The sequence below is a fragment of the Coptis chinensis genome, chromosome 9, assembly GCF_015680905.1.
Source record: "Coptis chinensis isolate HL-2020 chromosome 9, ASM1568090v1, whole genome shotgun sequence".
Lineage (NCBI taxonomy): Eukaryota > Viridiplantae > Streptophyta > Magnoliopsida > Ranunculales > Ranunculaceae > Coptis > Coptis chinensis.
In genome coordinates this window covers 9550086-9575185 of record NC_141464.1, presented here as the reverse complement: position 1 = coordinate 9575185, position 25100 = coordinate 9550086, and the positions used below count along the sequence as shown (strand labels likewise).

Here is a 25100-nt window from a genome sequence, read left to right as displayed (position 1 = left end):
GGGTTTAATGTTTGAATGTAATTTGTTTCAGTTTAGGGTTTAATGTTTGAATGGAATTTTATGTATGGATGAATTTGATGAATGAAAGTGTTTGATATCTGATGTTTGAATGGAAAAGTGGAATTTGATGAATGAGAGTGTTTGATATTTGATGTTTGAATAGAAAAGTGGAATTTGATGAATATGAAAGTGTTGTAAAAACAAAACGAATTTTGAAAAAAATTCCAAACGACCCAGCCGCATCGTTTGGCATAAAGGCCAAACGACCTCAGCAGATCGTTTTTCCTTTATACCAAACGACCATGGCAGATCGTTCTCTTTTAATCTCAAACGACCCACCCACATCGTTTGGTCTAAAGGCCAAACGACATGGACACATCGTTTGGTCTAAAGGCCAAACGACATGACCACATCGTTTCGTCTAAAGGCCAAACGATCTGGCTGGGTCGTTTCGTATTAAAGCCAAACGACTTGACCGTGTAGTTTCGGTCATTATTGACAACATACGAACATTATTTCAAATCACTCGATTGCGGTCCGAATCAACTAGTCGATCACTCGATTGCCATCCGAATCAACTTAGTCGATCATTCGATTTCAAAATCACTCGATTGACGTCCGAATCAACTTAGTCAATCACTCTATTTCCAAATCACTCGATTGCCGTCTGAATCAACTTAATCGATCACTCGATTTCCAAATCAAATCAAATAAAAGCCCTAACATTATTTCCAAATAACAAAAAAATCAAATCAAATTACATTTGTTCTAAATTACATCAAAATATCAAATTACATCAATATATCACTTAGTCGATCGCTCGATTTCAAAATCACTCGATTGCCATCCGAATCAACTTAGTCGATTACTCGATTTCCAAATCAAATCAAATAAAAGCCCTAACATTGATAACATAAAAATCAAATCAAATTACACTTGTTCCAAATTACATCAAAATACAAATTACATCAAAATATCATATTAACAACATACAAACAACTTAGTCGATAACATGTACTGTTAGGTCTTCAACGAGCTCCTTTTCTCATATTAAATTGGGAATGTTCAATGCCATAAATTGCAATTGCCTTACTGTCAAGGCCAAATTCCAACTTTCAGCAATATCATATCGAGCTCTAAGCCATTAGCACATTACTGGAGGAACCGGACAATCTTCAACAAGTTCAACATTGACAAAATGATTTCCACCAACATGTGCGCTACCCAACACTTGGGTCACTCTCTCAGGATTTGCTTGGGTTCTCAGCGGCATGAGAAGGAAGCACTGACGAGCTCCTAAATGCATAAGGACAACATTAAATCTTGAAGCAAATAAGTATCCAGCAAAAGGCATGCTCATCCACTTATTTAAGGGTGCGTAACCTTCTTCATGTAGGATTTCCTTCATCGAATATAAAACCTCACTTTGATTGTACAAAGTACAATAAAGGGGGAGGTTGTCAGTAAGCTCTTCGTACAACTCCCTTCTCATCTGTGGCCATTCTTCTTGACTTCTTCCTAATGCAATGCAGAAAGCTCTATAACCGCAGTTGCCATCGCCAACAGGGTCATGGACTCTAACAATGTATTTATGCATTTCTTCAGGAATATCCAACCCGTAATCCTTAGGACCCCTCGTCTTTCCAAAGTCTAAGCCATCTCTCACATTTCGTGGTGTGACTGTTTTTGGAGAAGGCTTATTTCGTGGTGTGGTTGTTTTTGGTGTTTTGGGAGAAGGTTTATTTCTTGGTGTGGTTGTTTTTGGTGTTTTTGGAGAAGGCTTATTTGTTGGTGTGGTGTGGATGTTTTGGGTTGGTAGTTTTGGAGAAGACTTCTTTCTTGGTGTAGTGTGGGTGTTTTGGGTGGGCGTAGTGTTTGGTTGTGACGAGACCCACTCTTCATGGTCACGTTGAGAATGTTCAAAATGAGATGGATCTCGCTTTGAAGAGTTATCATCTCCAGTTTGAAGCTTTCTGCTGCAGCTACCTTTCGGCCGACCTTTGGTTTTTGCTTCCTCACAAGGCGGTACTAGCCATGTACTTTCTGGTACGGCAATCTCCATAAGCTTCCTAATCATAACCCTCTGCTCTTCTTCAGAAACCATTGCAAACCTATTCATGAACAAGTCCATCGAAGGTGCAACAACGGGACCAACACCCACTGACACATTGGGAGAAGCAGACAATGTTTTCCAAAAGGGGTCGATAGCGATCAAAGGGATGGACCGCTCTTGCTCTTCAAACTCAATTAATTCATGAGCACATGGCAGTCCATGGGCTCGTGCGCCAAATAGCACCAACACCTTATCTCTCCATCTTTAACACGCTTTACGCTGGTATCTATTTCTTCAAATAACAAGTCTAAACACTTGCGTGAGACAAGGCCTCCGAGTTCACGAAACAAAGGGAATCGATGGTGGTGCTGAAGTTACAATCATACTTTTTTCGAAGGTAGCTCTAATCTCGGACATCCGGATCTCTAGAATCGGGTGGATTAAGCTAAACATACTCAAAAATCATGGCGGTTTGCATTTCCTAGTACACGCTTCACCCGAGCATGAGACCCTTCAACTCTATTGGTCGTTGTACTCCCCAAAGTGAATGTGTTGGGTCAGTCCAACAACATACGAATCGATCCTTGTGAGGAAACCAAGTCTCTCGCGAAATAACAAACAAAATTGAGAGTACTCAACCCCGTAATATTTTTCCAAAGCATCCCATGTTTGGAAAATAACCTCGCATCTTCGATTTGACTACTGGTGTTCCACAAGAACGGGCCTTCTACAAGTTCGTAGTTGGAAAAATATCGTAACATTTTGAAAGGGACGACGTGGCGATATGCCATCTACATAGATGATCGTATGCGTTAGGGAAAACTCGTCACCGCACTCATCGGGGCTAAGTCCCCGCCGGACACGATCACGGATGGGCTTATGTCACCAAGCAAGCCACTAAAATGATGCAGGGCCCACTCATAGTCATTTGTTGTTTGTTTCAGGCAAGCATTGCGACACACGGTGAAAGATTTCCACGTTGAAGTCACCCCAACAAAGCATGCGAAAGGCCACCGATACTGTTAGTTTTGTAGGTAGCGTCTAACATGAAAAAAAACTGTTGGAAAAGTCCGAGCCAACTTAACACCTTACGGATGGGCCCATAACAATCCCGTTATCTCCTCGATATTCTCATCCTGTCTCAACTCCTCAAAATAATGTTCTTTTGCTAACAACTCACGCAATCTCTGCAATTGTGTGAGACCGTTCATATCCAATTTCCTCACCTTTTGCCTTGCAGTGTAGACTTGGGATATACTAGAGATGTTATCATGATACCTATTCTTGATGGAATCCAATATTTGTTTAGGTTTTATTCCACACTTACTCATCTCTGACAAATACTCGAACTCTAGAACGGTTAGTCAAGTAGCAAATGCATGTCCTTCAAGGGTCTTCGCCAATGGATGGTTGTGAACACCATTAAGAACGACAATTTTCCAACTATCGACAGTGCCGTGTTGGAAAACACCTTTTAACTTAAATGGACATCCCGATTTCTTGGTTCTCGACCTTCTCTTATTAGCCCTCTCTTCGCCTTCCTTCTTGTGTGACCGATACACACCCGAGCACTCGCAAGCCAAATTCAATCTTGCTACTCGGTTTCCTTTGGCACACTCCGACTTTTCAATGACCACAACAACATTAACTTGTCTTCCTCTAGCGGTTGCCCAATCGATTGCCTCGCTACGTGTATGAAAGACCTAAACACATAAAAAACAACAACTATTATTAATACACTAATAAAATTATATTTAGAAAATTTAAAAAAAAAAAATGAAATCAATGCCTACTCAATCATACCTCTTCCGTAGTAAAAATTTCTATTGTATCACTTAAAATCGGTTGACAATCCACATCATTCGAGTTTGCAGAGGATCGGTTCCCGAATAGCGACAAAGAATTCTACATATAGAAGAATAAAACAAGAGTCTCAAACAATTTGCATTTAGTTTCAAAGTCACAAAAAAAAAACTTTTAATTAAATTTAGTCCAAACGACCCAACCATGTAGTTTCATCGAGAGTTCAAACGACCCAGCCATGTAGTTCTACAGTGTCCCCAAACGACCTGGAGAAGTCGTTCTATAGTTTTACCAAACGACCCAGCCATGTAGTCCTATAGTGTAATGAAACGACCCGGCCATGTCGTTCTGTAGTGTTCTCAAACTACACCGCCATGTCGTTCTGTAGTGTTCTCAAACTACATGCCCATGTCGTTTGATAGTGTTCCCAAACGACCCAGCCATGTCGTTTGGGCTCGGGTTTTGCATTCATTTATTTTGCATCCATTCATTCATTCATTCAATCAATCAAGTGTTTTGTATTCATTTTAATCAAGTGTTACCTCATTATTTAGGTTTGCACTTTGTCGTCGACGCGATTTCTCGAATTTCATTTGCTTTCGACTTGTCGCATCTTCAAATTCTTCACCTTGACCTTCAACATTTTGTTCCACTTCTTCACTTTCAACATATCTTCTATTTTCTCCTTCTCTAATTTGTTGTTCTTCTCTAATTTGTTGTTGTACCTCAAATACTTCTTCTTCATCTTCATGTTCCATTTAGAGAAATTTGAGTATGTGGAGAAACTTGAGTATGTAGAGAAACTTGAGTATTCTATGTAAACCCTAAACTCTAAACTGAGTGAATGAGTATTCTATATATCTTTGAAATTTTGTTATATTTCGAATAATTGAGTGAAATATATTTGTAAACCCCCCAAACTAGTTTATTATTTACAATTGAATAAGAAAAATGGAAAATAACAAGTTTAGATATAAAACAAAATATTATTTTAGATTTAGATAATTTAGTGAAATATGTTTGAAATTAAATTTTTTTTTATGTCGGTACGAAATTTGTAAACCCTAAACCCAAACCCCAAACCCCCAAACTAGTTTATGATTCAAAATTTGAAAAAGAAAATAATAAATAATAAGTTTATAAATAAAACAAATTATTATTTTGAATAATTAAGTAAAATATGTTAGTCTTTAAATTTGTAAACAACTCTAAACCCTAAACCCCAACCTAGTTTATGATTCACAATTTTAAAAATAAAATTAAAAATAACAAGTTTAGATATAAAACAAATTATTATTTCAAATGATTAAGTGAAATATGTTGGTATCTTAAATTTCTAAACCCTGAACTCCAAACCCCAAACTAGTTTATGATTCACAATTGAAAAAATAATAATAATAATAAGTTTAGATATGAAACAAATTATTATTTTAGATTTTAGCATGTTTGATTACATGTTTTAACTTGGTTATAAAGATACTATGTCATAACAGATAAAGAGTGCATGTAGTTTTATTGATGTAATTGTGTTGTTTCTAACCCAATTTTTTAAATCGGATTTCAATTTTTCTAATTCAATTGAAATCGTTTGAGTGCATTTGGAATCGTTTGAGTGTGTGTCCACGTCGTTTGAGTGTACACTCAAACACGTGACCAAGTCGTTTGAGTGTATACTCAAATTACATATCCAAGTCGTTTGAGTGTATACTCAAAAACTACATGGACAAGTCGTTTGAGTGTTACTCACACTAACACACAAACTACGCGGCCATGTCGTTTGAGTGTACACTCAAACTAAGCGGCCATGTCGTTTGAGTGTGCACTCAAACTACATGACCAAGTCGTTTGAGTGTATACTCAAACTACATGGACACGTCGTTTGAGTGTTACTCACATTAACACTCAAACTACGCGGCCATGTCGTTTGAGTGTACACTCAAACTACACGCCATGTCGTTTGAGTGTATACTCAAACTACATGACCGCGTAGTTTGAGGGTGTGTTTGTTATGATGGAAAGGAAAGGAAATACTATGGAAAGGAAAGGAAAATAAGAGTGGTCCACCTTTTCCATAGTTTTTAAGGCGTTTGTTTACCCGTAGAAAGGAAATGGGCTTTTCCATATGGAAAACAAATGGAAAAGTTTTTGTGTCTTTAGCTAACCCCGAAATTTTTGTGGAAAGGAAAGGAAAGGAAATAGATAAATAGGAACTTACTACTAATACACTCCACTCAACAATACAATTATTCCTTTCCATAGCTTTTGCAAACAAACATGATTATTCCTTTCCCTAGTTTTTACTTTCCTTTCCCCAGTTTACCAAACACATACCATTTAAAATTATTTCCTTTCCATTCCATTCCATAGCGGACCACCCATTTTATTTCCTTTCCTTTCCATGAGTTAAAATTTAACAAACACACATTGAGTGTACACTCAAACTACGCGGTCATGTAGTTTGATTGTACACTCAAACTACATGACCGCGTAGTTTGAGTGTACACTAAAAGCGACATGGCCGCGTAGTTTGAGTGTTAGTGAGTAGTACTCAAACTACGCTGCCATGTAGTTTGAGTATACACTCAAACGACTTGGTCATGTAGTTTGAGTGCACACTCAAACGACATGGCCGCGTAGTTTGAGTGTAAACTCAAACGACATGGCCGCGTAGTTTGAGTGTTAGTGTGAGTAACACTCAAACGGCTTGTCCATATCGTTTGAGTATACACTCAAACGACTTGGCCATGTAGTTTGAGTGTAACTCAAACTCAAACTAACACTCAAACGACTTGGACAAGTCGTTTACATTTAAACTTAAGCGCTGCTCGCCAAGTCGAACAGTAAAACGTAACCTACCCCGGAGGGTTCGTTTTGGCGATATCGGTTGAATTGGTTGCTGGGCTTGGGCTTTGATGGCAAACTTGTAATATGGCAAATTTGTAAAATTTCTTTTTTTTTTAGGGGTTGCCCAATCCAATTTGATGAGTGCCCAATGGAATCACCTTAACAAATGGTTTCAACCGGTTCGGTCTAGTGGCTAATTCGAAAAGTAGTTGCACAGTGGACCGGTTTTCAACTTTGACATTATGACCCGAGTTCACGGTGGTCTTTGAGTCCACGCCACGCCACGCCACGCCAAACAATCTCTTCATCAACATATACAAAACTAAACCTTTATTTATAGTTGTTTTTTATATACAAAGCGAAAATCAGAGCGAAACAATAATAAAAGAATGAATCCTCTTACATGGCACAAAGTGGCTGCTGTCTCAGGTAACAATAATAAACATTTCTCTCTATATTATTTTCCCCTAATTTAATTCTCCTTGATTATTTTGTATGAAACACCCAAAAAATGTTCATTAAAAAAATAAAACAGGAATTACAGCACTTGGTCTAGGCACATATGGTGCACATATGTTCAAGCCCAAAAACCCAACTTACAAAGAGGTACTTTATTTTTAACTACTATAATTTTGTTAATTTGATTTCAGTTTTCGAGTGGGGTACTACTAATATTGTTTAACAAATGAAATTGAAAAGGTCTGGCATACTGCGTCACTGTACCACTTAGTTCATACTGCAGCTTTGGTTGCAGCTCCTATTACTAAATACCCAAATGTTGTAAGTACCTTGATTCTCTGTTTGTATTTTGCATAAACTTTTATCATTTTATTGTTTATTTTACATTTGTGTAGTTTGGAGGCCTTTTGACTGGTGGAATTTTGGCTTTCTCTGGGACGTAAGTAACCCCACCTTTATTTATTGCTAATTTCTTTGTACTAGCAATTGTAAAGTTCAAATGTCCGATAGTTGTGTGTAATTACAAGTTACTGCAAATCTGCAATATGGAGAAAATGTATTACCCGTGTAGGTTTCTTGCTTTTTATACTATTAGGCGTCTAGCTTCTTCTGTTGCACCCATGTTTAGTTCTAGTTGACTACGATTTGCGTTCAGGTGACTTATTGGCTTATAGTTGACTACACAAAAGACATTGGCGAGAAGGTTTCGTTTCTATGAATGGGAAACTTTGTTAGAACTTCATGATGGATTTTACATGTAATGCAATACGGACATTGAATTTGAAGGACCCCGAGTTTGGAAGGATGGGAAACACCTTCCGAATACATAATTAGATAAAATAAATTCTCCAGTGTGAAAATCTAAAGTACGATATAGACATAAAAGTTTTGGTCTCATTAGATATGAGATATCACCCCCTAGCTTCCTTTCTTCAAGTTCCGTTTAGGAAGGAAGCACTGTTTTGGCATCATTGTCCAAAGAATTTTAAACTTTCTACCTATGCAAGTATGCAAATGATTCCGAGTAGTGATTCCTTATCACATGTTTGGAGCATTTTATCTCTTGTACCCCAACTTAGGTATTTCCCAGTTAAGATAATGGAAGGTGTTTTGGATGTGGAAAAGATGGGCATCTCGTTTTGGAACTTTAGTGATTCAACAATGAATTGCCTGTATATTCTTCTTTTTATGAGAAATGTGAGCGCCTTTCTGCTAGAAAAGATTGATAAATGGTTGATGTTGATGATTGATGGGCTAATCAAGTTGAATGAGTCCTATTAGTAGCAAAGTCTGAGTTTGATGCTCAAGGAAGGAGATAGGCATTCCTAAGTTCTTGTTGCAAATTGCAATTTATAATAGGGAGAAGGGGTAACTATATTTGCCATGTTAAGGGATCCATGGAGAAAGATCAGACAACGTGCGCATGAGTTCATATTAAGGATCTTTAATATGGCTATGAGCTGAACTTATATATTAGAATCAAGGCTTTTAGGTACACGATGTGGGACTATAGATATCAGGAGATGTGAATCTTCGTGCCCCATTCTGAGCTGTATACCTGAAGACCTGACACTAGAATAACCTCTTAAAGTGAGTTTTACGAAATTACTGAATATGGAATGCGAAAGAGCATGAGACTTAGTTTAGTGTTTTTTTTTTTCTTTCCGCTTAGTGATGTGTCTTGCATGTAAGCAATGCATTGAGGCTTAGGCCAAGGCGTGCCTTAAGCCTTTTAGGGGTTTTGCGCCTTTGCGCTTTGAGGCATAAGACTTACAAATTTATACATGTATATTCTGAGGCACTTTGATGCTTAGTGAGGCTTAACCTCACTTGAAGTCGGGTTCTACCCCAGCCAAACCTAAAAGAAACCCCATTTTTTCCCACTATTTTGACAAACTAACTATGAGTATTGAATTTATCACTATAAGTTACATATATTATAGCTCTACCCATTTCAATATATTTTTTTAGCCTTTCAAGAGTCTCTAATATTTTCAAAACACTCGCCAATTACAAAAATTCAGGTGACAAATAAAAGGAATTTTAAATAAAACATTTGAATCATTTTCTAATACGTAGTTTCGTTCCCTACCGTAAGTGCTTCTTCCCACCTCTGGGCGAGAACTCGACAAAGCCCTTTCTTTTCAATCACTCAGTCTCCATATCCATTCTTTGGTGCCTTTGTAAAAAGAAAAGAAAAAAATCTACACTGCCATTCATAGTCCACATTTGCTCAACTCGATCCTTTCTATATCTATCGCGGTTTATATTGGCATGTTCTTTTATTGGAGTTTCACAGTCTCCTGTTATCCTCTTTCTCTCCCCCATTCCCCCAAAACCATTCGACGTTTTCAGATGATCACAATTTCTCCCTTCTTTTGATAAAACTTCAGAGGTAAATTTTATATATGTTGTTTTTTGGGATTTACTAATTTTTTCTATTACAACTTTTTTATTTTTTCTCTCTTATGTGGTTTTCGCATTCCGAAACCCCATAAGAATGTCTCACTGAATCTGTTTTAAAACTTTTAATACTCTTAGTCGGTCAGTGCATTTATATCTTTATATGTCTATGTAAGTCAGTGAGTGTCTACTGTCTTCAATACTAAGTCAGTGAGTGTCCTTATACTTTTTTCTTAGGCTCAAGTGAGGCTCCCCTCAAGCCGCACAGAGGAAGTGAGCCTCAAGAGGTTGATGCGTTTTTTAAAACACTGTTCATAAGTTTATATATGATGAGGATATGTGATGATCTTTTGCAGATTTGGCACGAATGAATTTGGCAGACGGGATTCCTTCTATGGGGAGAGAATTTTACACCTTTTGTTATTTTCGTTTTTTCTCTTATACATCTCTAATATATTTTTTCCTTTTAGGGCCCAACAAGTATAATGTGCTTTAACCCCAACTTATCCTTAAAATAAAAGTATATGTAAAGTGAACTTAGCAATGTTTTCAAATAATACTAACAATCATATAATACATCATCACACATTATTTAACAATATGTATAAGAGTAAAAATAAGTTAGAGATGAACATGACTACAAGAGAAGAAAGGAAAATAACACAATGTTACAACTTACAAACAAGTGCGACAACTTATGGAGGCGATTGGTTGAATCTAACAGGCAAAGCTCGAGTAGATTCGGGTGTCTTGTGGATGGATATTTGGAGAGGCTTTGTGGACTTTCGGAGAGAGATACAACCAAGAAGATTGGCCTATGATTAAATTGTGGGAGGCAGTTGGTTACGGTGAAAGAATAAAAATAAAACTGCGGCTGCTAAGTTTTATAAGGTTAGGTTTTCAATCGGCGTATCGGATTAAATATGCTTGAAGTAAATCAATTTTGCGTATCATACTATCAACATTGAGTTAAATTGGATACTTTTATGAAATGTGAAAGAAAAAGATATAAACGTTGTTACTCAAATGTAAGAACTTAATTATGCAACTTTATTTACTATATTACCTTAATTTGAAAATAAGGAGCATATAGTCTGGCTTGCTATTAATCATGTATCCTATTGATTTGGTTTCCTATTTATCTCATTGAAAAATTGGCTACAAAATAGTTTCTAAAATAAAAATGAAGCATTTTTAGCTGAACCTATGAGTTGTTTTTTTCCTTTCTTTTTAAAATTTGGGTTGTTCGACGACTTCATAAACATTTTCAGATTTCACTATGAATTCCAGCATTTGTAAGATAGATTGGATATACATAGATTAGACAAGCCAAAGCCTCTACAACATCAAATCCCAATGATCATCGAGGGTGTAATCAATTTACCAACTGAATTAAATGTTGATTTTGAAGCAACACTCGACACTGAAACTTCTAGAATGTCACATGATATTTTGTTAATATAGAGAACCTTGGACCATTGTCTTTCCACCATAGCAATATGCCACAACCTTTTCAACTATCATCAAATGGGAACAATTCTTCCTCTAGATACTTGCCTCTTTTTTTTTTGAACTTGTAAACTTCCCGAAGATTGACTCATGAAATTTGGAAACCTTTATTTTTTGACTTCACAGTCCATATAATAAATCATATTTAAAGCACACTCTATAAATTGCATATCATAACAAGAAACATGTATAACACCAAGACTCATCAATAAATAACAAATATATATCAATTTCTTCTTTCATAGCACTTGCCATCTCACGGATATAATGCAGTTCAAAGTCTAACCATCATAACTATCGAAAGATATTGTGATGAATGTCACAAACATTTTTACAATGAAGAAGGGAATACTGAATACCAGAGAAATGAAGTATAGCGTCATTAAGAATTTTGAAATGCTCACAAATGTTAGTTCCCCTTTCTATTTTTTCCGAAGAAAGTAAATATGTGCAGTTTGAAGCTAACTCTACCAAACTCTCAAAGACTTTACGTACTTCAATGACACTATTCACTATGTCATAAGTAGAGTTTTTCATACTTACTATGAAATTCTTATTGTACTTGGCCTCTCACGAATTATATAATTATAAATGAGCAATCCATCATGCACAATAAGATTTTAAATGTATAAAGTTTGTTTTTCGAAGTAAATCGTCATCACAAAATGAAATAGCTCATTTTTATCCAAATTGAAAGGTATATTTCTTGTGTGAAATATTATGATATTAAATAGTTAGGGGATGGAACCATGAAAGCTTATTGTAAGCGTTGTAAAAAAGATTTTGATCTTTGTACTAAGAAGGGTATTATGCATTTGAAAAGTCATTTAAAATCTTATTGTGCATGATGGATTGCTCATTTAATTATAATTCAAGAGAGGCAAGTAGGTATGAAAAACTCTACTTATGACATAGTGAGTAGTGTCATTGAAGTACGTTAAACCTTTGAGCATATGGCAAAGTTAGCTTCGGACTACAAAAATTTACCTCCTTCCAAATAGCACGAGTATTTGTGGGTGTTTGACTGTTTCCAATATCGCTATCATTCATTTATCTGGTGTTCAATAATTCCCTTTGCTTTTTAATTTGTTTGTGGCATTCATCACTATATCATTCGATGGTTAAAGTGAGAGGTGTATTATATCCGCGATAATGGCATGTGCTATGAAAGAAAAATATTGTAATTTATTGGTTAGTCTTGGTGTCATTCTGGCCTTGTTATGAGATGCAATTTATTAAGTATGCATTTAATATGATATATAATATGGATTCTTGACGGTCACATTACGATTCCTTTGAAGTAGTTGCACTCCATGTATGCAATGTGGTTGATGTTAGAAGTTTTTCTTTAGTCGGTTGACTTCATATAGTGGTGGCCAAGGGAAATCTAGGATGTAGGAAGGTTTCCAAATTTCATGAAACAAATTTACATGTTCAGAAAACAAAGATTGACAAGTATCTGTATAATGAACTATCCCCATATAATGGGAAAAAGGTTATGACATATTACTTTGGTGGAAAAACAATGGTTCTAGCAGTTTCAATGTCGAGTGCGACTTCAGAATTTGCATCTAGTTCTAGACTTCTAGTGGAAAAATAATTACAAATTCGTTCATCATTTTCACCGTTGTGGAGGCTTTTTTTTGTTTGAATGACTGGTTGCCTAAATTTAATGGTAAATGTTTTTTTTCAGTAAATTACATGTCTAATCTACAAAGATCGGTTTTGGAGGGAAACTTTTAGATTGTTTATAAAGCCGTCGTCGGACAGCCCAATGTTATAAAAGAATGGAAAAAGAACGTTTTTTTTTAGTTTATAAACTACTTTGTGTCAGTGTTTAAGAAGAACGCATCAAGAGTCTTGAGGCGAGCAGCCTCAATAAAAAAAAAAAAATACTGGAAAAATGAAGAAAAAATTAAAACAGTATGTTATCATAATGAAATGCTATAGGATAAAAAAAATAATGAGGGAAAAATCCATAAAAAATCACATACCTAAAAAAGAATGAAAAAGTTTGTTTTGTTGGTAGAGTTGAAGAGAGATTGTGTTTAGAATGCCATAAATTGAGCTCTCTAGGTTTGATCCCAATGTTTGAGAAAAAAGGGGTTTGAAAATGGAGACTGCTGATTTCTTAAAGAATAAGATATTTGGATGCTCAAAACATGAAGGGACTTTTTAGTCTTTAAAGAACTTATTAGGGGTTAAATGGTATAAAAGTAAAAAAAAAAAGGTTCACCTTGGTAAAACCTGACTTTCAGTGAGGCCGAGCCTTAAGGCGCACACCTCCCATCATTGAGGCTACAGCCTCATAGTATATATGTTCAATTTTGTTGATCCCCCAAAAGGCGTAAGGCGCGCCTCAAGGATTAAGTCTCAATGCATTTTTATGGATGAGATATCCTACTAACAGAATGTTAGTAGATTTGATATCTCTGTGAATGATCGGTGGAGCTTCTAGAGAGTGCATATAGTCAAGTGCTCCTGCTGTTTCAGTAGCAATTCTTAAACACCTAGACCATGAATGTAGGATCATCAGGTTCCTGCCATGTATGTGGTGGAAGAGAGTTCCATTTGGTACAAATTCATATACCAACATTGGAACTTTTGTTTCTAAGCATACACCCAAGAGTTTCACCACATTCTTATGGTTGTTGATCTTTGAGACAAACTCAAATTTGGTTTTGGTCTACTACTTTTGATTTCTTAACAGCAATTTCTGTATTGTCTGATAACCCTTTGCACACCCAACCATTGCCCCCTTCACCAAGAAGCCCATGAGCATCAAAGTTGTTAGTCACCTTCCCTAGTTATGTTTCTTGTAAGATCTTTACACTAAGGTGTTTTAACAACAAACCTCCATTCCTTCGGTGATTCTTCTCCTTGATTTTCCTTTTGTACCCCCAAGAAAGGGAAAGAACCAAAGTTAGAAGCAAAATTCCTGTTCCAATGGCTGGAAAAGAAAACGAAACCATTCAGCCTAATTTCTTTTGAGACTAATTATGTTTTGACCCTTGTAACAACACTAAGAACTATGATCACATAAAAAAGCAACTACATAATAAAATTAAAGACGACGAGAATCGAGATTGAGTACGTATCATGACTTTAGTCATGAATCTGAGACTACAGCAAACTTTACCATCGCCATGCTTACCAAATGGACAAGGGCAACTGTAACCTCCATGAGTGTTTTTGCATCTTCCTTTGCAAACATCCAATTTTGGATCAACGCACTCGTTGATCCATGCAATTACCAACAACCGTGAGAAGTGTTAGTAAAATGAAAGAAAGTTTGTAAAGTTTAGTACTGAAAGTCATAAAACTTTCACAAAAGGATTTAAATTGCCCCTGTGCATCGCGTTGAGACATACGGGTTGCCTTCATATCCTTCCTTGCAAACGCAGCAGTATCCAAGGCTATTATTTGCATTGATGCAATTGGAATTCGGACCACAAACATAACCATTATGGCCTCCACTTCTCTTGGCATTTTTACAAGTCTTGTTTCCTATAGCTCAATCAAGCACAACTGGTGCTTTTATGACTTTCGTTCCCGGCCCATACTTGAGATCAAAGTTGGGTACTTGGACCATTGGTTCTTCGCCAAGAATGCATAGTTGCAAGAATTGTTTATGAATGTTTGGATGTGTGAATTTTGGAAGTGACGAAGGTCATCAACTATGATAGCTAAGGTTTTTAGACTACTAGGAACTGGGGCTTGAGTGCATCCATCCCCTGGACAAGAAGTCTTTTCTGGGTCAAAAAAGTAAAAAGATGGAGTGGCAGATGTAGCATGGAAAACAATAGTATCGTTGTCTAATGATGGTAATGTAAGAACACCTAATGTACTACAACCAACAACAACGAAGTAATTTTGAGTAGCTGAAAATGTAAATGGACTTCCTTCTAAACATTTGACCTTTAAATCATTCTGAATGCCTCCATAGCTGGTAAATGTTATTTCGAATTCTACAATGGTTGTTCCCGATTCACTGGATATGTTTAAAACAATAATGTTGTTAAACATCAGAATAGGAAGGGTGTGACTATGGTTACACACAAGCTTAAAATTTGGGTTCTTGAAATATCCTGAATCACCAAAATAGGTATGGAACAAGAAGGTTACTGCATAGTTCCTCGCTCCCGACACCTAAAAGAAGGATAAGGATTACAAATAATAAGAATAACATATCTTGACTATTCTCTATTTTTGTTGCAAACTTTAGTTAATGGGGGTGAGTGAATAGAGTGATTCTTGCGTGTTTCCTTCAAAATTTTGAACTTTGAACGAGATTGGGGGCCTATTTATAAAGTGTATAGTGTAAGTGTATGACAATGTCTTACAATTAAATAGGAGTGTCTTAATTTGGTTTAACAACTTAGATTAGCCAGATAGTCTTCGTCAACTAAAGTGTATAAGAAATTTTACTAAACCATTTCTATATTTGGACAAGACATTGATATGTTCAAAACACACTCAATATATGGAAATGAATTACTGAGGGTTCGCTTTCCTCTTTTTCAGTAAGTATTTGATTGACCTAATATTCTAAGAGAGGGATTTAAGATTACGAAAGGGGTAAATGCGTAAATTAGTCATTCTTAAGGATTATTTAAAGGATGCTAATGTACTAAAAAATACATCAAACTTTGGGTCAGGTTTCCAAAAATACAACATACCTTTTTTTAATTCAAAAGATGCAACATACTTTCAATTGGTTTCAATTCTTACATTTTGTCCAATTCCTTTAACAGACTGCTTACTGTTAAATAAATCCCCACATTTGAAAATTGCAACATGTCATCTCATTCGAAATTTCACAAGTCCAAGTCATGATATCCCAAATGAATTTTTTTTAACAAAATTTTGAAAGCTTTTAGTGTCGGACTTTACACAAGGTTTTTAAGTTAAAGTCATCAGTTCCAGTTCAAGTGTACTCACAAAGTGTCACAATTTTTTGGTTGATATTTGTCCACGTCATGCTTTTGGAGGTTGCCACGAAGGCATTTCAAATTTTGGGATGAAATTAATGGTCCACATAAGTAGGGGCGTTAGAGAAATTGAACGGTGTATATGAATTGAAATGAAACCAAATCAAAGTATGTTGCATTTTTTGAATAAAAAAAAGTATGTTAAATTTTTTGAAACCTAACCCAACATGTATTGATTCCGTGTCCAATGTGCCAATGTGGTACCATTAGCATCCTTTTAATAATTTTTTTGAATGACTAATTCGTGCGTTTATCTCTTCCGTAAATCTTAAATCTCTTATAGGCTTAGGTTAATCAAATACCTACTGAGAAAGAGAAAAGCACAAACCCTTGGTAATTCTATTTCCATATATTGAGGAGAAAGCTGTGTTTTGAACATGTCAATGTCTTGTCCAAATATAGAAATGGTTTTGTGAAATTTCTTACACTTTAGTTGATGAAGACTATATGGGTAATCTAAGTTGTTAAACCAAATTATGACACTCCTATTTAATTGTAAGACATTGTCACACACTTACACTTTACACTTTATAAATAGGCTCCCAGTCTCGTTCAAAGTTCAAAAATTTGAAAGAAACACGCAAAAATCACTCTATTCACCCACCCCCATTAACTAAAGTTTGCAACGAAAACAGAGTCGAGATATGTTGTTCTTCATATTTGCTAGAAAATATCAACAGTTAATCTTCAGTTACACAAAAAATAACAGATGGATCAATTAATGTTATATGAAAACTATAGGGTATGACAATTACAGCAAGGATGCTAGTGGTTCTTTTGTTTCTACTTGGGAACTGTGAAAGAGATGGCCAACTTCTTTTTTCCCATTTTATTCCCCACTGGCTCACATTTCCTACAATGCACTACTGAAACTTAGTGGAAATTTCAATCTCCACCAGAGTCAAGAAGAAATTAATAAGCAACTGAACTGTACTGATGAGTATTTGTAATAACTATGAGCACATCATTGTCCCTACTGACTTAAGTTTAGAATGACTTAATTTTAATTTTTAATTTTTTAATTTTTTCGGGTAAAAAACTTCATATATTTCATTAAAATTTAATAAGGGTTACAGAATCATATATCCAATCAGGAGCTGGACCTTTATGCCTGAATATTTCATTGCCCACTTGGTAAAGTCATGTGCTTCCCTATTACATGTGTTTCTTATCCAAAAGAACTAACAGTGCTATAGCTTCACATTCATGAAATCTTGCTTGAATCTTCCTGTACTGCTATGCAGCGTTTATGCATAAGCTTTCATCTTTAGCTGATAAAGCCTACATTAGTTGCATGTTGTCTCCCAAAATGATTACTATGGGTTTCTGACTAGAATGGCAGAGTTCGGCACCTATACATTCAGCTTGCAGAGTATTCTGATATCTGAATTTGCTGTAAATTGCTTCCGGTATAGTTCCATCAGGTCTTTAACGAAAAGCTTCTGCTGCCCCTTTGTTTTCTAGTCTGCCAAAAGCTCCATCAAAGTAGATTTTGTGCCAGCTGCTATATACAGCCTGTTGAGTCTCGTCATACTCTATATTACTTGCGAGTGTTGATCTGGAAGTGGAGGTCCTGAGTTTTGCTTCATTGGCTTCAGTGATTGCCTTGGCATGATGTCGGACATGACTGTACACATCTTGTGCTGTATCATATATCCTATCAAACTTCATCTTGTTTATGGTCTTCCATATATCCTGCATTAGGCTCAGACCATAGATTCTTGCATAGCTGCTTAGATCATCAGACTGCTTGTGCCCCCATCCTATATCTCATCCATCCTAGGTCTCAAATCCATCTCATGTCTCTGATTTATCCTTAGACTTATTTCTGAGCCCAACCAGATTGCTTTGCGCCATTCACATCCAAAGAAACAGTGAAAATCAGTCTTTATTTCTCTACTGCAGAAAGCACAACTCACATCTCCTTAGAATTTTCTTCTCAGCATTAGTTCTCCAACTGGTAGGCCACCCATATATATATATGCTTTCCATATAAATAGCTGCAATGCTGCATCAATATTCAGCTCCCATATTCTCCTTATAGTCTTAAATATAGTTTTTGAGCACTCACCTCTTTCAGTTTCCTTAGAGAGAAATTTGTAGACAGATCTCACTGTGAGGGTGTTCTTGTGCCTGCACTCCATATGATTCTATCAGTAGTTGATTGCTTGATAGGCATCAGTCTGATGCTTTCTTGAATTGGCTTAGGGAACAATTCCCCTAACCTTTCTAGGTTCCAGTTACTGGAACTAGGGTGAAAAAAATCTTTTACGTTAGTACTTTCTTCCACTGCTACAAAGGGGAAGTTCTCTGTAAAGATGTTCCGATCATAGTGTTGTTTTATCATTTTGGGAGTCGGCTTACTGCTCATAATCTCCAATGTTTGTGCGGAAAACTGCAAGTTTAAACATGGTAGATAACTTGGGCTAATTGTTGAACAGCCAACTCAAAATCCATAGAGTTTTAACCCTACCTACTACAATCATATTAGCCTTCGTCAAGTTGAATGAGACATAATTTACCAGACGACTAGATATTCAGTCACAAGGTCAAGTTTTAGCTACACACTCGTAATTGGAAACATCTTCCTTAGCGAGTTTATGAAGAATCTAGCCCAACCTTTTTAGACACCTCTCAAAAAAAAATAGGGTGAACTAGTGTTACCCCAACTAGGGTCTCCCCCCCAAATACACACAAAAAAAATTCGGTCAATCCAATTTGACTTTTTTTTTGTGTGTATTTAGGGGGAAATCCTAATTGACTCATCTAGTGGGGGGGTAATATTGGTTAACCCAAAAAAATAAAAAAATGATCAATCAAGACGATTAGGAAACCGGATCAATAGGATACAAGAGTGATAGCGAGTGAGTACATGTTCCAAATTGGGAAACTTAATCAATATCAATATAGGATTATAAGTTCCTTGTTTTCCAAATTAGAACATGAGTCAGTACACTTACTATGTGAACCTTTATACAGATTTTATTTTATACTTCTTAAATGTGGAAGAGAACCAAAGTTTTTATTAATTGGCTGCTGCTATTTTACAGGTATTACATAATTACACATTACCTAATATTATGAATAAAAGCAAAAGTGAATTATAGATAAACTAGATAATATGGGGAAATAGCACTGCCGTGACAAGTGTTGGAGGCGAGTGCTCAAATATAGAATTGGTGAGACCAATTTACGGTGGTTTAGCAGGCAGAGATTGAGTCCATTTGGGTGTCAGTGTGGAAGGGTATCCGGAGGAAGCTTTTCCAGGAATTTCATTGAGAGATCAAAGGGTATCCAGAGAAGAAGCTTCTTTCCAGGAATTTCTCTGAGAGATCAATACAACCTAGGAGACGGGCCTTCGATTAGATTTTGGGCGGATAGATGGGCTGCTGAGAGACCTTGATTTTTGGCTTCCTGAGTCTGCCATCTCAGTTTGCAATTATCACCCCATCCGCTATTTCATGAATTCAGATAATGGTCATCTTGTTTGGGATTTTGGCATTCATTGTTCTATGGAGGATTGGGATATTGCCAGTTTTGCTGCCTCAGGCTGAGGTTAGAGGCGATTCTACTAAGACCAATAAGAGATCTTCAGTTCTGGGCTGTGGAAAGAAGGGAAGATATCTTATACCTTTACCCTTTTGTGTATGAGTTATGGAAAGTCGGTGAGTTATACTCCTCATATTCATTGTCATTTTTTGTGGGAGGTCTAGAGTCGTTTGTTTGTCAGTCTGGGGTGTGTTGGGTCATTTCTCGTTCAGTGAAAGATTTGTTGATTTCCTTGGTTCCAAAGTTCCATTCCCCTGAGGGATATAGACTAGAGTATTGTGCCTTTTGCTATCGTGTGGGCTTGGTGGTTGGAGAGGAATAGGTGTCACTTTGACGATTGTGTGGCTTCTAGCAGAGGTGATTATATTGATCAAGGGACTCCTGATGGGATTCACTGCTTAGCCATGCATGATGGAAGCTCCTTTTTGCTTTTCTTTTTGTAAATGTGGTTTTATTGCATTTACTCATATGTTAATAAATCTTGTCTTACATTTCCCGTCTTGTTTCCCATCCATGGGGTAGTTGTTTTGGTAAAAGAAGGACAAGAAAAAAAAAAGGTTAAAGAAAAGAAAAAGCATCTTGGTGTCTAAAACACATGCGACACAAGTGTTTTTGTATTAATATATTTTTATGAAAATAACTGGTGCAATAATTTCCTTGTAAAAACAAACACAGTGACAACATCATATAGTTATTTGTAACTGTACTCTGGAATACATGCCAATATAAGGTAATAATCTAGACTCCTACAAGGAAAGGAGTACAGTTAGTAGAAGTTAGTAGAAGTTTCAACTGTACAGTTAGTACAGTTAGTAGAAGTTTAAAGAAGGTAATAATCTTCTCCACCAAGTTTCAATTGTATTAATGTGTTGACTAAGAAGTATAGAAGAAAAGGAAAGTAGGTTGTTTCCTAGTTCTTCGTAGCACTGCATCACTCAGAACCAGTAAAAGACTCCTAGCAAGATCTCTTAATAAGATCGACGTTGGTCCTCCATTGTTTAAAGAAATGGAGACCGTCCAACAAAGGTCTCATAATAGTTAGACCATGATTAGCATGTCAACGGCTGAGAGGTTCAGCTCTCCATGTAGAGGATATTAGAACATGGTTCAGTCCACCAATACCTTGCATCTACTTACTACACAAACTTGCTACAAATTGTGTTTTATACTTCTTAAAAGTGTAAGAGAACGAAATGGTAAATGATTGGGTGCTGGTATTTGCAGGTGTTACACTGTTGCCCTTCTTGAAGATAGGAAATACTCTGGCTTAGCTCCATTTGGCGGCTTTGCATTCATAGTTGCTTGGGCAAGTTTGCTCTTCTAGGGGTTTTGATATTCTCAACCAGTCTTGAGACCATCAACCTGATTTCAGAATTCTGTGCAAGTCAGCTGGAAGAGAGCCATACCCAGTAGTAAACAACTTCTTTTTCTTCTTTTCTTTTGTTCTCTCTTTTGGTACTTTTGTTGTTTTTTTTTTTGGCAAACTGGATGAATGCTTCCTTGATTAATAACTGTATAATGTAGCTTCATTTGCCTTTTTGAACATATAAAATTCAATTGGTACGTCGAAAACTAGTAAATCATTTTGAATAGTGTAAGCAGTGGAATGAGTTCAAGGAGATACCATTTGAGTTCAAGGAGTTCAAGGAGATACCATTTGAGTTCAAGGAGTTCAAGGAGATACCATTTGAGTAGGGCTGTCAACGGGCCGGATTCGAGCCAGACCTAGGTGTGTCTAGGTCTAGTCCGATTACAATTTTGTTAAGTCCAAGCCCGGTCCAGCCTAAGTCGTTTCGGACTCAAGACTGATCGGGCCTGGCCCAAGTCCGAAATATAGTGATTGATTATTCAAAACTTCTTTGCGGGTAATGAGGATTATTCAAAACTTATCTAACAAGCTACAAATTCTTTTTGTTCGAACAGTGTTGAACTTAAACTAATACTGATCAATCTTAAGAACAAATAAAAAACACAACTACAACTCTACAAGTATCAAAATGTCAGGCCAGGCCACTAACACACCAGACATAGGTATTGTTTAGGCAATAAATCATCTAAACACTAATAAAATTGTAAGGGGTGTTGATTGTGGTAGATGAGAGATTGAACCATATCAATGGCTGCCTACGTATTCCGAGTGTTTTCTGGAATCAAGTCTTCATGGTTGTAGTTCTTTATAAAAGAGAAGCAATAATTATAGATGTAGAAAATAAGTAAGAATTCTTAGAGCACAAGAATCTTACTGGATAAGATTGGTCAACTGAACCTGTGAGCCGTCCAGATGTCTAACTAAACATATGAGCCATTCAAGTGGCCAATTGAACCTGTGAGCCGTCCAGGTGTCAAACCGAACACGTGAGCCGTCCAAGTGGCCAACTGAACACGTGAGCCGTCCAGGTGGCCAACTGAACACGTGAGCCGTCCAGGTGGCCAACTGAACCTGTAAGCCGTCCAAGTGTCCATGAGCGGTTTGGTCACATAGACTTATGAGTTATGATCAAGACTAAGTCCCCAATGGAATCCATTAGTAAGGGTACTAATATCGTGGTACATACAGGTATGTCAAGAACTGGCTCATTAAGACTATCGGGCCTAATTTTAAGTCAAGTCCCATTGACAGCCCTATATTCGGGTCCTTGGCATTTTCTTGGGAGGATATTATCTGAGATGTTTAATCGCTGTTGTATTTTTGCTTTTTCTTGTGATCTTTTGTTTTTCGATTCTTGGTAGGATATCTCATCCTATATTATAATTATCGTTTTTATATAGTTTATATATATATATATATTTATTGATTGTTTACCTCTTCAAAAAAAAAAATAGTGTAATACAGTGTAGACAAAACCAAGTGAGCTTCGAAATTATGGACCTGGAATCCTGGATATATTACATGGACTGCATTAATTATGATCTCCACTGAGAGAAATCCATTTATATCCCCCAGTACAGATTCTACAGTGGATTTTCTCTCCAGGAAATAGCTACATCTGTATTTAGTCCATCAGTCCAGTAGGCTTCGCTACAGGTATTACAGAGCAATAAAAAAGTCAAAACAGCACTGCCAGGTTTCGAAGTCAGCACTGTCATTTGTTTATGGCACCACTCGACTTGGGCCTGTTGCAGCAAGAATGCGCTCCCAAGTTCCTGATAATATAATTGTAGGGCCTCTAATACGAGTGTGGACTGTGGATAGCTTCGGATGGAGGTTAGATTTCAAAGAAAGCAAGATGCTTTAAACCTACAACTTCGTTTATTCCCCATCATGCCCACATCTAAAGTCTTAAATAGTATTGCTTTGTTTGTCCTCTTTTTAGTCCTTTTTCTTGTCGTTTTTATTTTTCTTATCATTCTTCTTTAAATTTTTGTAATTGTGAACTTGTGAAGTAACCTGCTTCTGTAAAATTTCAAAGATCTACTACATCCCAAGTGTAACTGGTACTTTTATTTTCAAGCACTCAAGTTTTTAATTTCTGTTTTGAAGTACTGAAATGTGTTTTGCATCTTTGATTAACATTCCCCAGTCTACATTGGATCTAAAACAGTAAGCAGGAAATATTAGAGCATTGCAAAGGGAATGAAAGCTTTCTAAGCCCATTTATTTTGACCAGCCTTCCAAAGTTTGTCATCCAATTTTCAGAACTAAAGAGAACAAATTTGGATGATTGATTCGGTACATGTACTTCTCCCTTTGCATCAAGGAATAAACACCATCTTGCACTTATCGTGGCCTGCAACAAAACATTAAAAAAAGAGTTGGTACGAAAATTACCAGTTTGGTAATTATGACTTTTATGAGAAACAACTATTGAACACTCTTTAGATAATTGCGTCAAGACATGAAATGGTAGCATTCCACATGCAGCATCCCTCTGTAGTTTTCAATGTCACTAGTTAAATCAAATTTAGAATCGACACGAGCAGAACCGTTTTCCAGAGATCTATATGGTTCAGCTGGTTAAGAACTCCTAGGTAGATCAGAGGGGTACAAAACCATTAGTCCCTTTGTCAGCTACTCAGCTTTCGGAAGTAATGCCTTCTAGGGTACAATGTGCAATATTTATGACTACTTAACCTTGGAAAAACACTTGTTTGCATGGTTAGATCGTTCCATTTTTATGTAGATTCCATCATAATCCAATTTAAAATCTCGGAGATTTCGACCAGTTAAAAAAACTACTTGCTATTGAAGTTCTGGTAACTTAATAGATTTACATTTCACAACCTTCTGGTAATACTGCGTTGGAATTTTATCATAAAATCACTAGGAGGCAAGACATGGCCTCATAATTCTCACATGCATGGACTACGCTTTATAGGCACACGACGGACTACGCTAACAACGTGTGCAGATCCAAAGAATACTGGGAAGGGAATGGGATCACAGATCTCAATCCAGTGTGAAATTTGGTACATATCATAAGGATTTTTCTCTACACGACTACACTTATAGTACTCAAAGTAAGTAACACGAAAAAGAATGTGAAGTTAAATTAGCAGTCTTACTTGGATCAAGCTCAGTTGTCATGGCAGCACTATTGAAGTAACAAGATGCTCCTTTGTGTTTATACTTCTGATAGTAGTCGTTGAATGCATAGGAAGCATGATCCCTGACAGTACTTGGGAGATAGCAAGGTTGATTCACCTGTATCTTACTGCAATCAACATCTTTCTGTGCACAAGCCCAATCAAGTGCCCGTTGCAGAATATTGTCTGGGGTCTGCTCATCAGCTATGCACCATTGCTCAAATTGTCCGTCTATATTCATCACAAAACGACAGTAATCAAATTAGAATAAAGATATAATACACTTAATAACTTCAACCATAACGAGTAGATTCATATTGTAAGACCAAAAGCATCATGAATTCCCATTTCCCATACATGCATGCATGTGCACAAAGTTTCTGCTCTGAAAGATAATAAATCGAGCAAGTTGATTAAGATATGAAAATGGTGGTTATTACTTTACCTGATTTTCGTATAATAACCATAGAAAAGAACAGAGCAAGCAGAATTCTTGACAGAAGAGACAACATTGTTGTTTCCGAGCTGCTGCAGAAGTTTCTATCCAATTGGTAAGTCAAGCCAATGGATGTTACAAGCTTATATAAGAAGAAATGTAAAGAAAGAAAATATTCTCTAAAGTTTGTTTCATAATGCTTTGAGTTCACGACAGCTAATGTGATTTGCTTTTTCTCTTGAAATGAACTTCCCAAACCACCCTTTGGTTGTGTATGAAATCAAGCCACAAGTCCATACAAGAAAATATGTCAAAGATGATAACACCTTTCTCCAAATTTCCATTCACAAGTCTTCCTTCGTTCTGTATCACATTCAGTTCTGAAACATAAATTCCTAACCGAAGTGAATGACTAGGAATGAGCCAATCAATAGCGGATCACTAGCAATGAACCATTGACTCCGGCAGCCAACCCTGGGGAGTTTTTACTCGTGAATTATTTGAACGCAGCACCACATCGAGCTAGGTT

General features: G+C 36.5%; 2 protein-coding genes across 5 annotated transcripts; one reads left to right on the top strand and one right to left on the bottom strand.

The window, feature by feature from the left end:
• The first annotated feature begins 6843 nt into the window (after window positions 1-6843).
• On the top strand, window positions 6844-21183 carry LOC147474713 (uncharacterized). Of its 4 annotated transcripts, XR_015207402.1 has the most exons (6): window positions 6972-7129; window positions 7236-7306; window positions 7400-7480; window positions 7555-7598; window positions 10287-10453; window positions 20836-21183. XR_015207402.1 is itself a non-coding variant. In XM_086582008.1 (5 exons), exons 1-5 carry the CDS (start codon window positions 7090-7092, stop codon window positions 20933-20935), a joined length of 336 nt encoding a protein of 111 aa, XP_086438134.1. In that variant the 5' UTR covers window positions 6844-7089; the 3' UTR covers window positions 20936-21183. The 4 variants fall into 4 exon arrangements, 3 of the variants coding, with proteins under 3 accessions (XP_086438134.1, XP_086438133.1, XP_086438135.1); XM_086582008.1 differs by lacking the exon at window positions 10287-10453 and having other exon boundaries at window positions 6844-7129; XM_086582007.1 differs by lacking the exons at window positions 10287-10453; window positions 20836-21183 and adding an exon at window positions 9919-10098 and having other exon boundaries at window positions 6971-7129.
• Window positions 21184-23036: 1853 nt separating this feature from the next.
• On the bottom strand, window positions 23037-24743 carry LOC147474712 (glucan endo-1,3-beta-glucosidase 12-like). The gene is made up of 3 exons (XM_086582010.1): window positions 24581-24743; window positions 24115-24366; window positions 23037-23339 (listed from the first exon to the last, which is right to left on the bottom strand). The coding sequence occupies exons 1-3, from the start codon at window positions 24645-24647 to the stop codon at window positions 23305-23307; spliced, it is 354 nt and encodes a 117-aa protein (XP_086438136.1). The 5' UTR covers window positions 24648-24743; the 3' UTR covers window positions 23037-23304.
• Window positions 24744-25100: the final 357 nt, after the last annotated feature.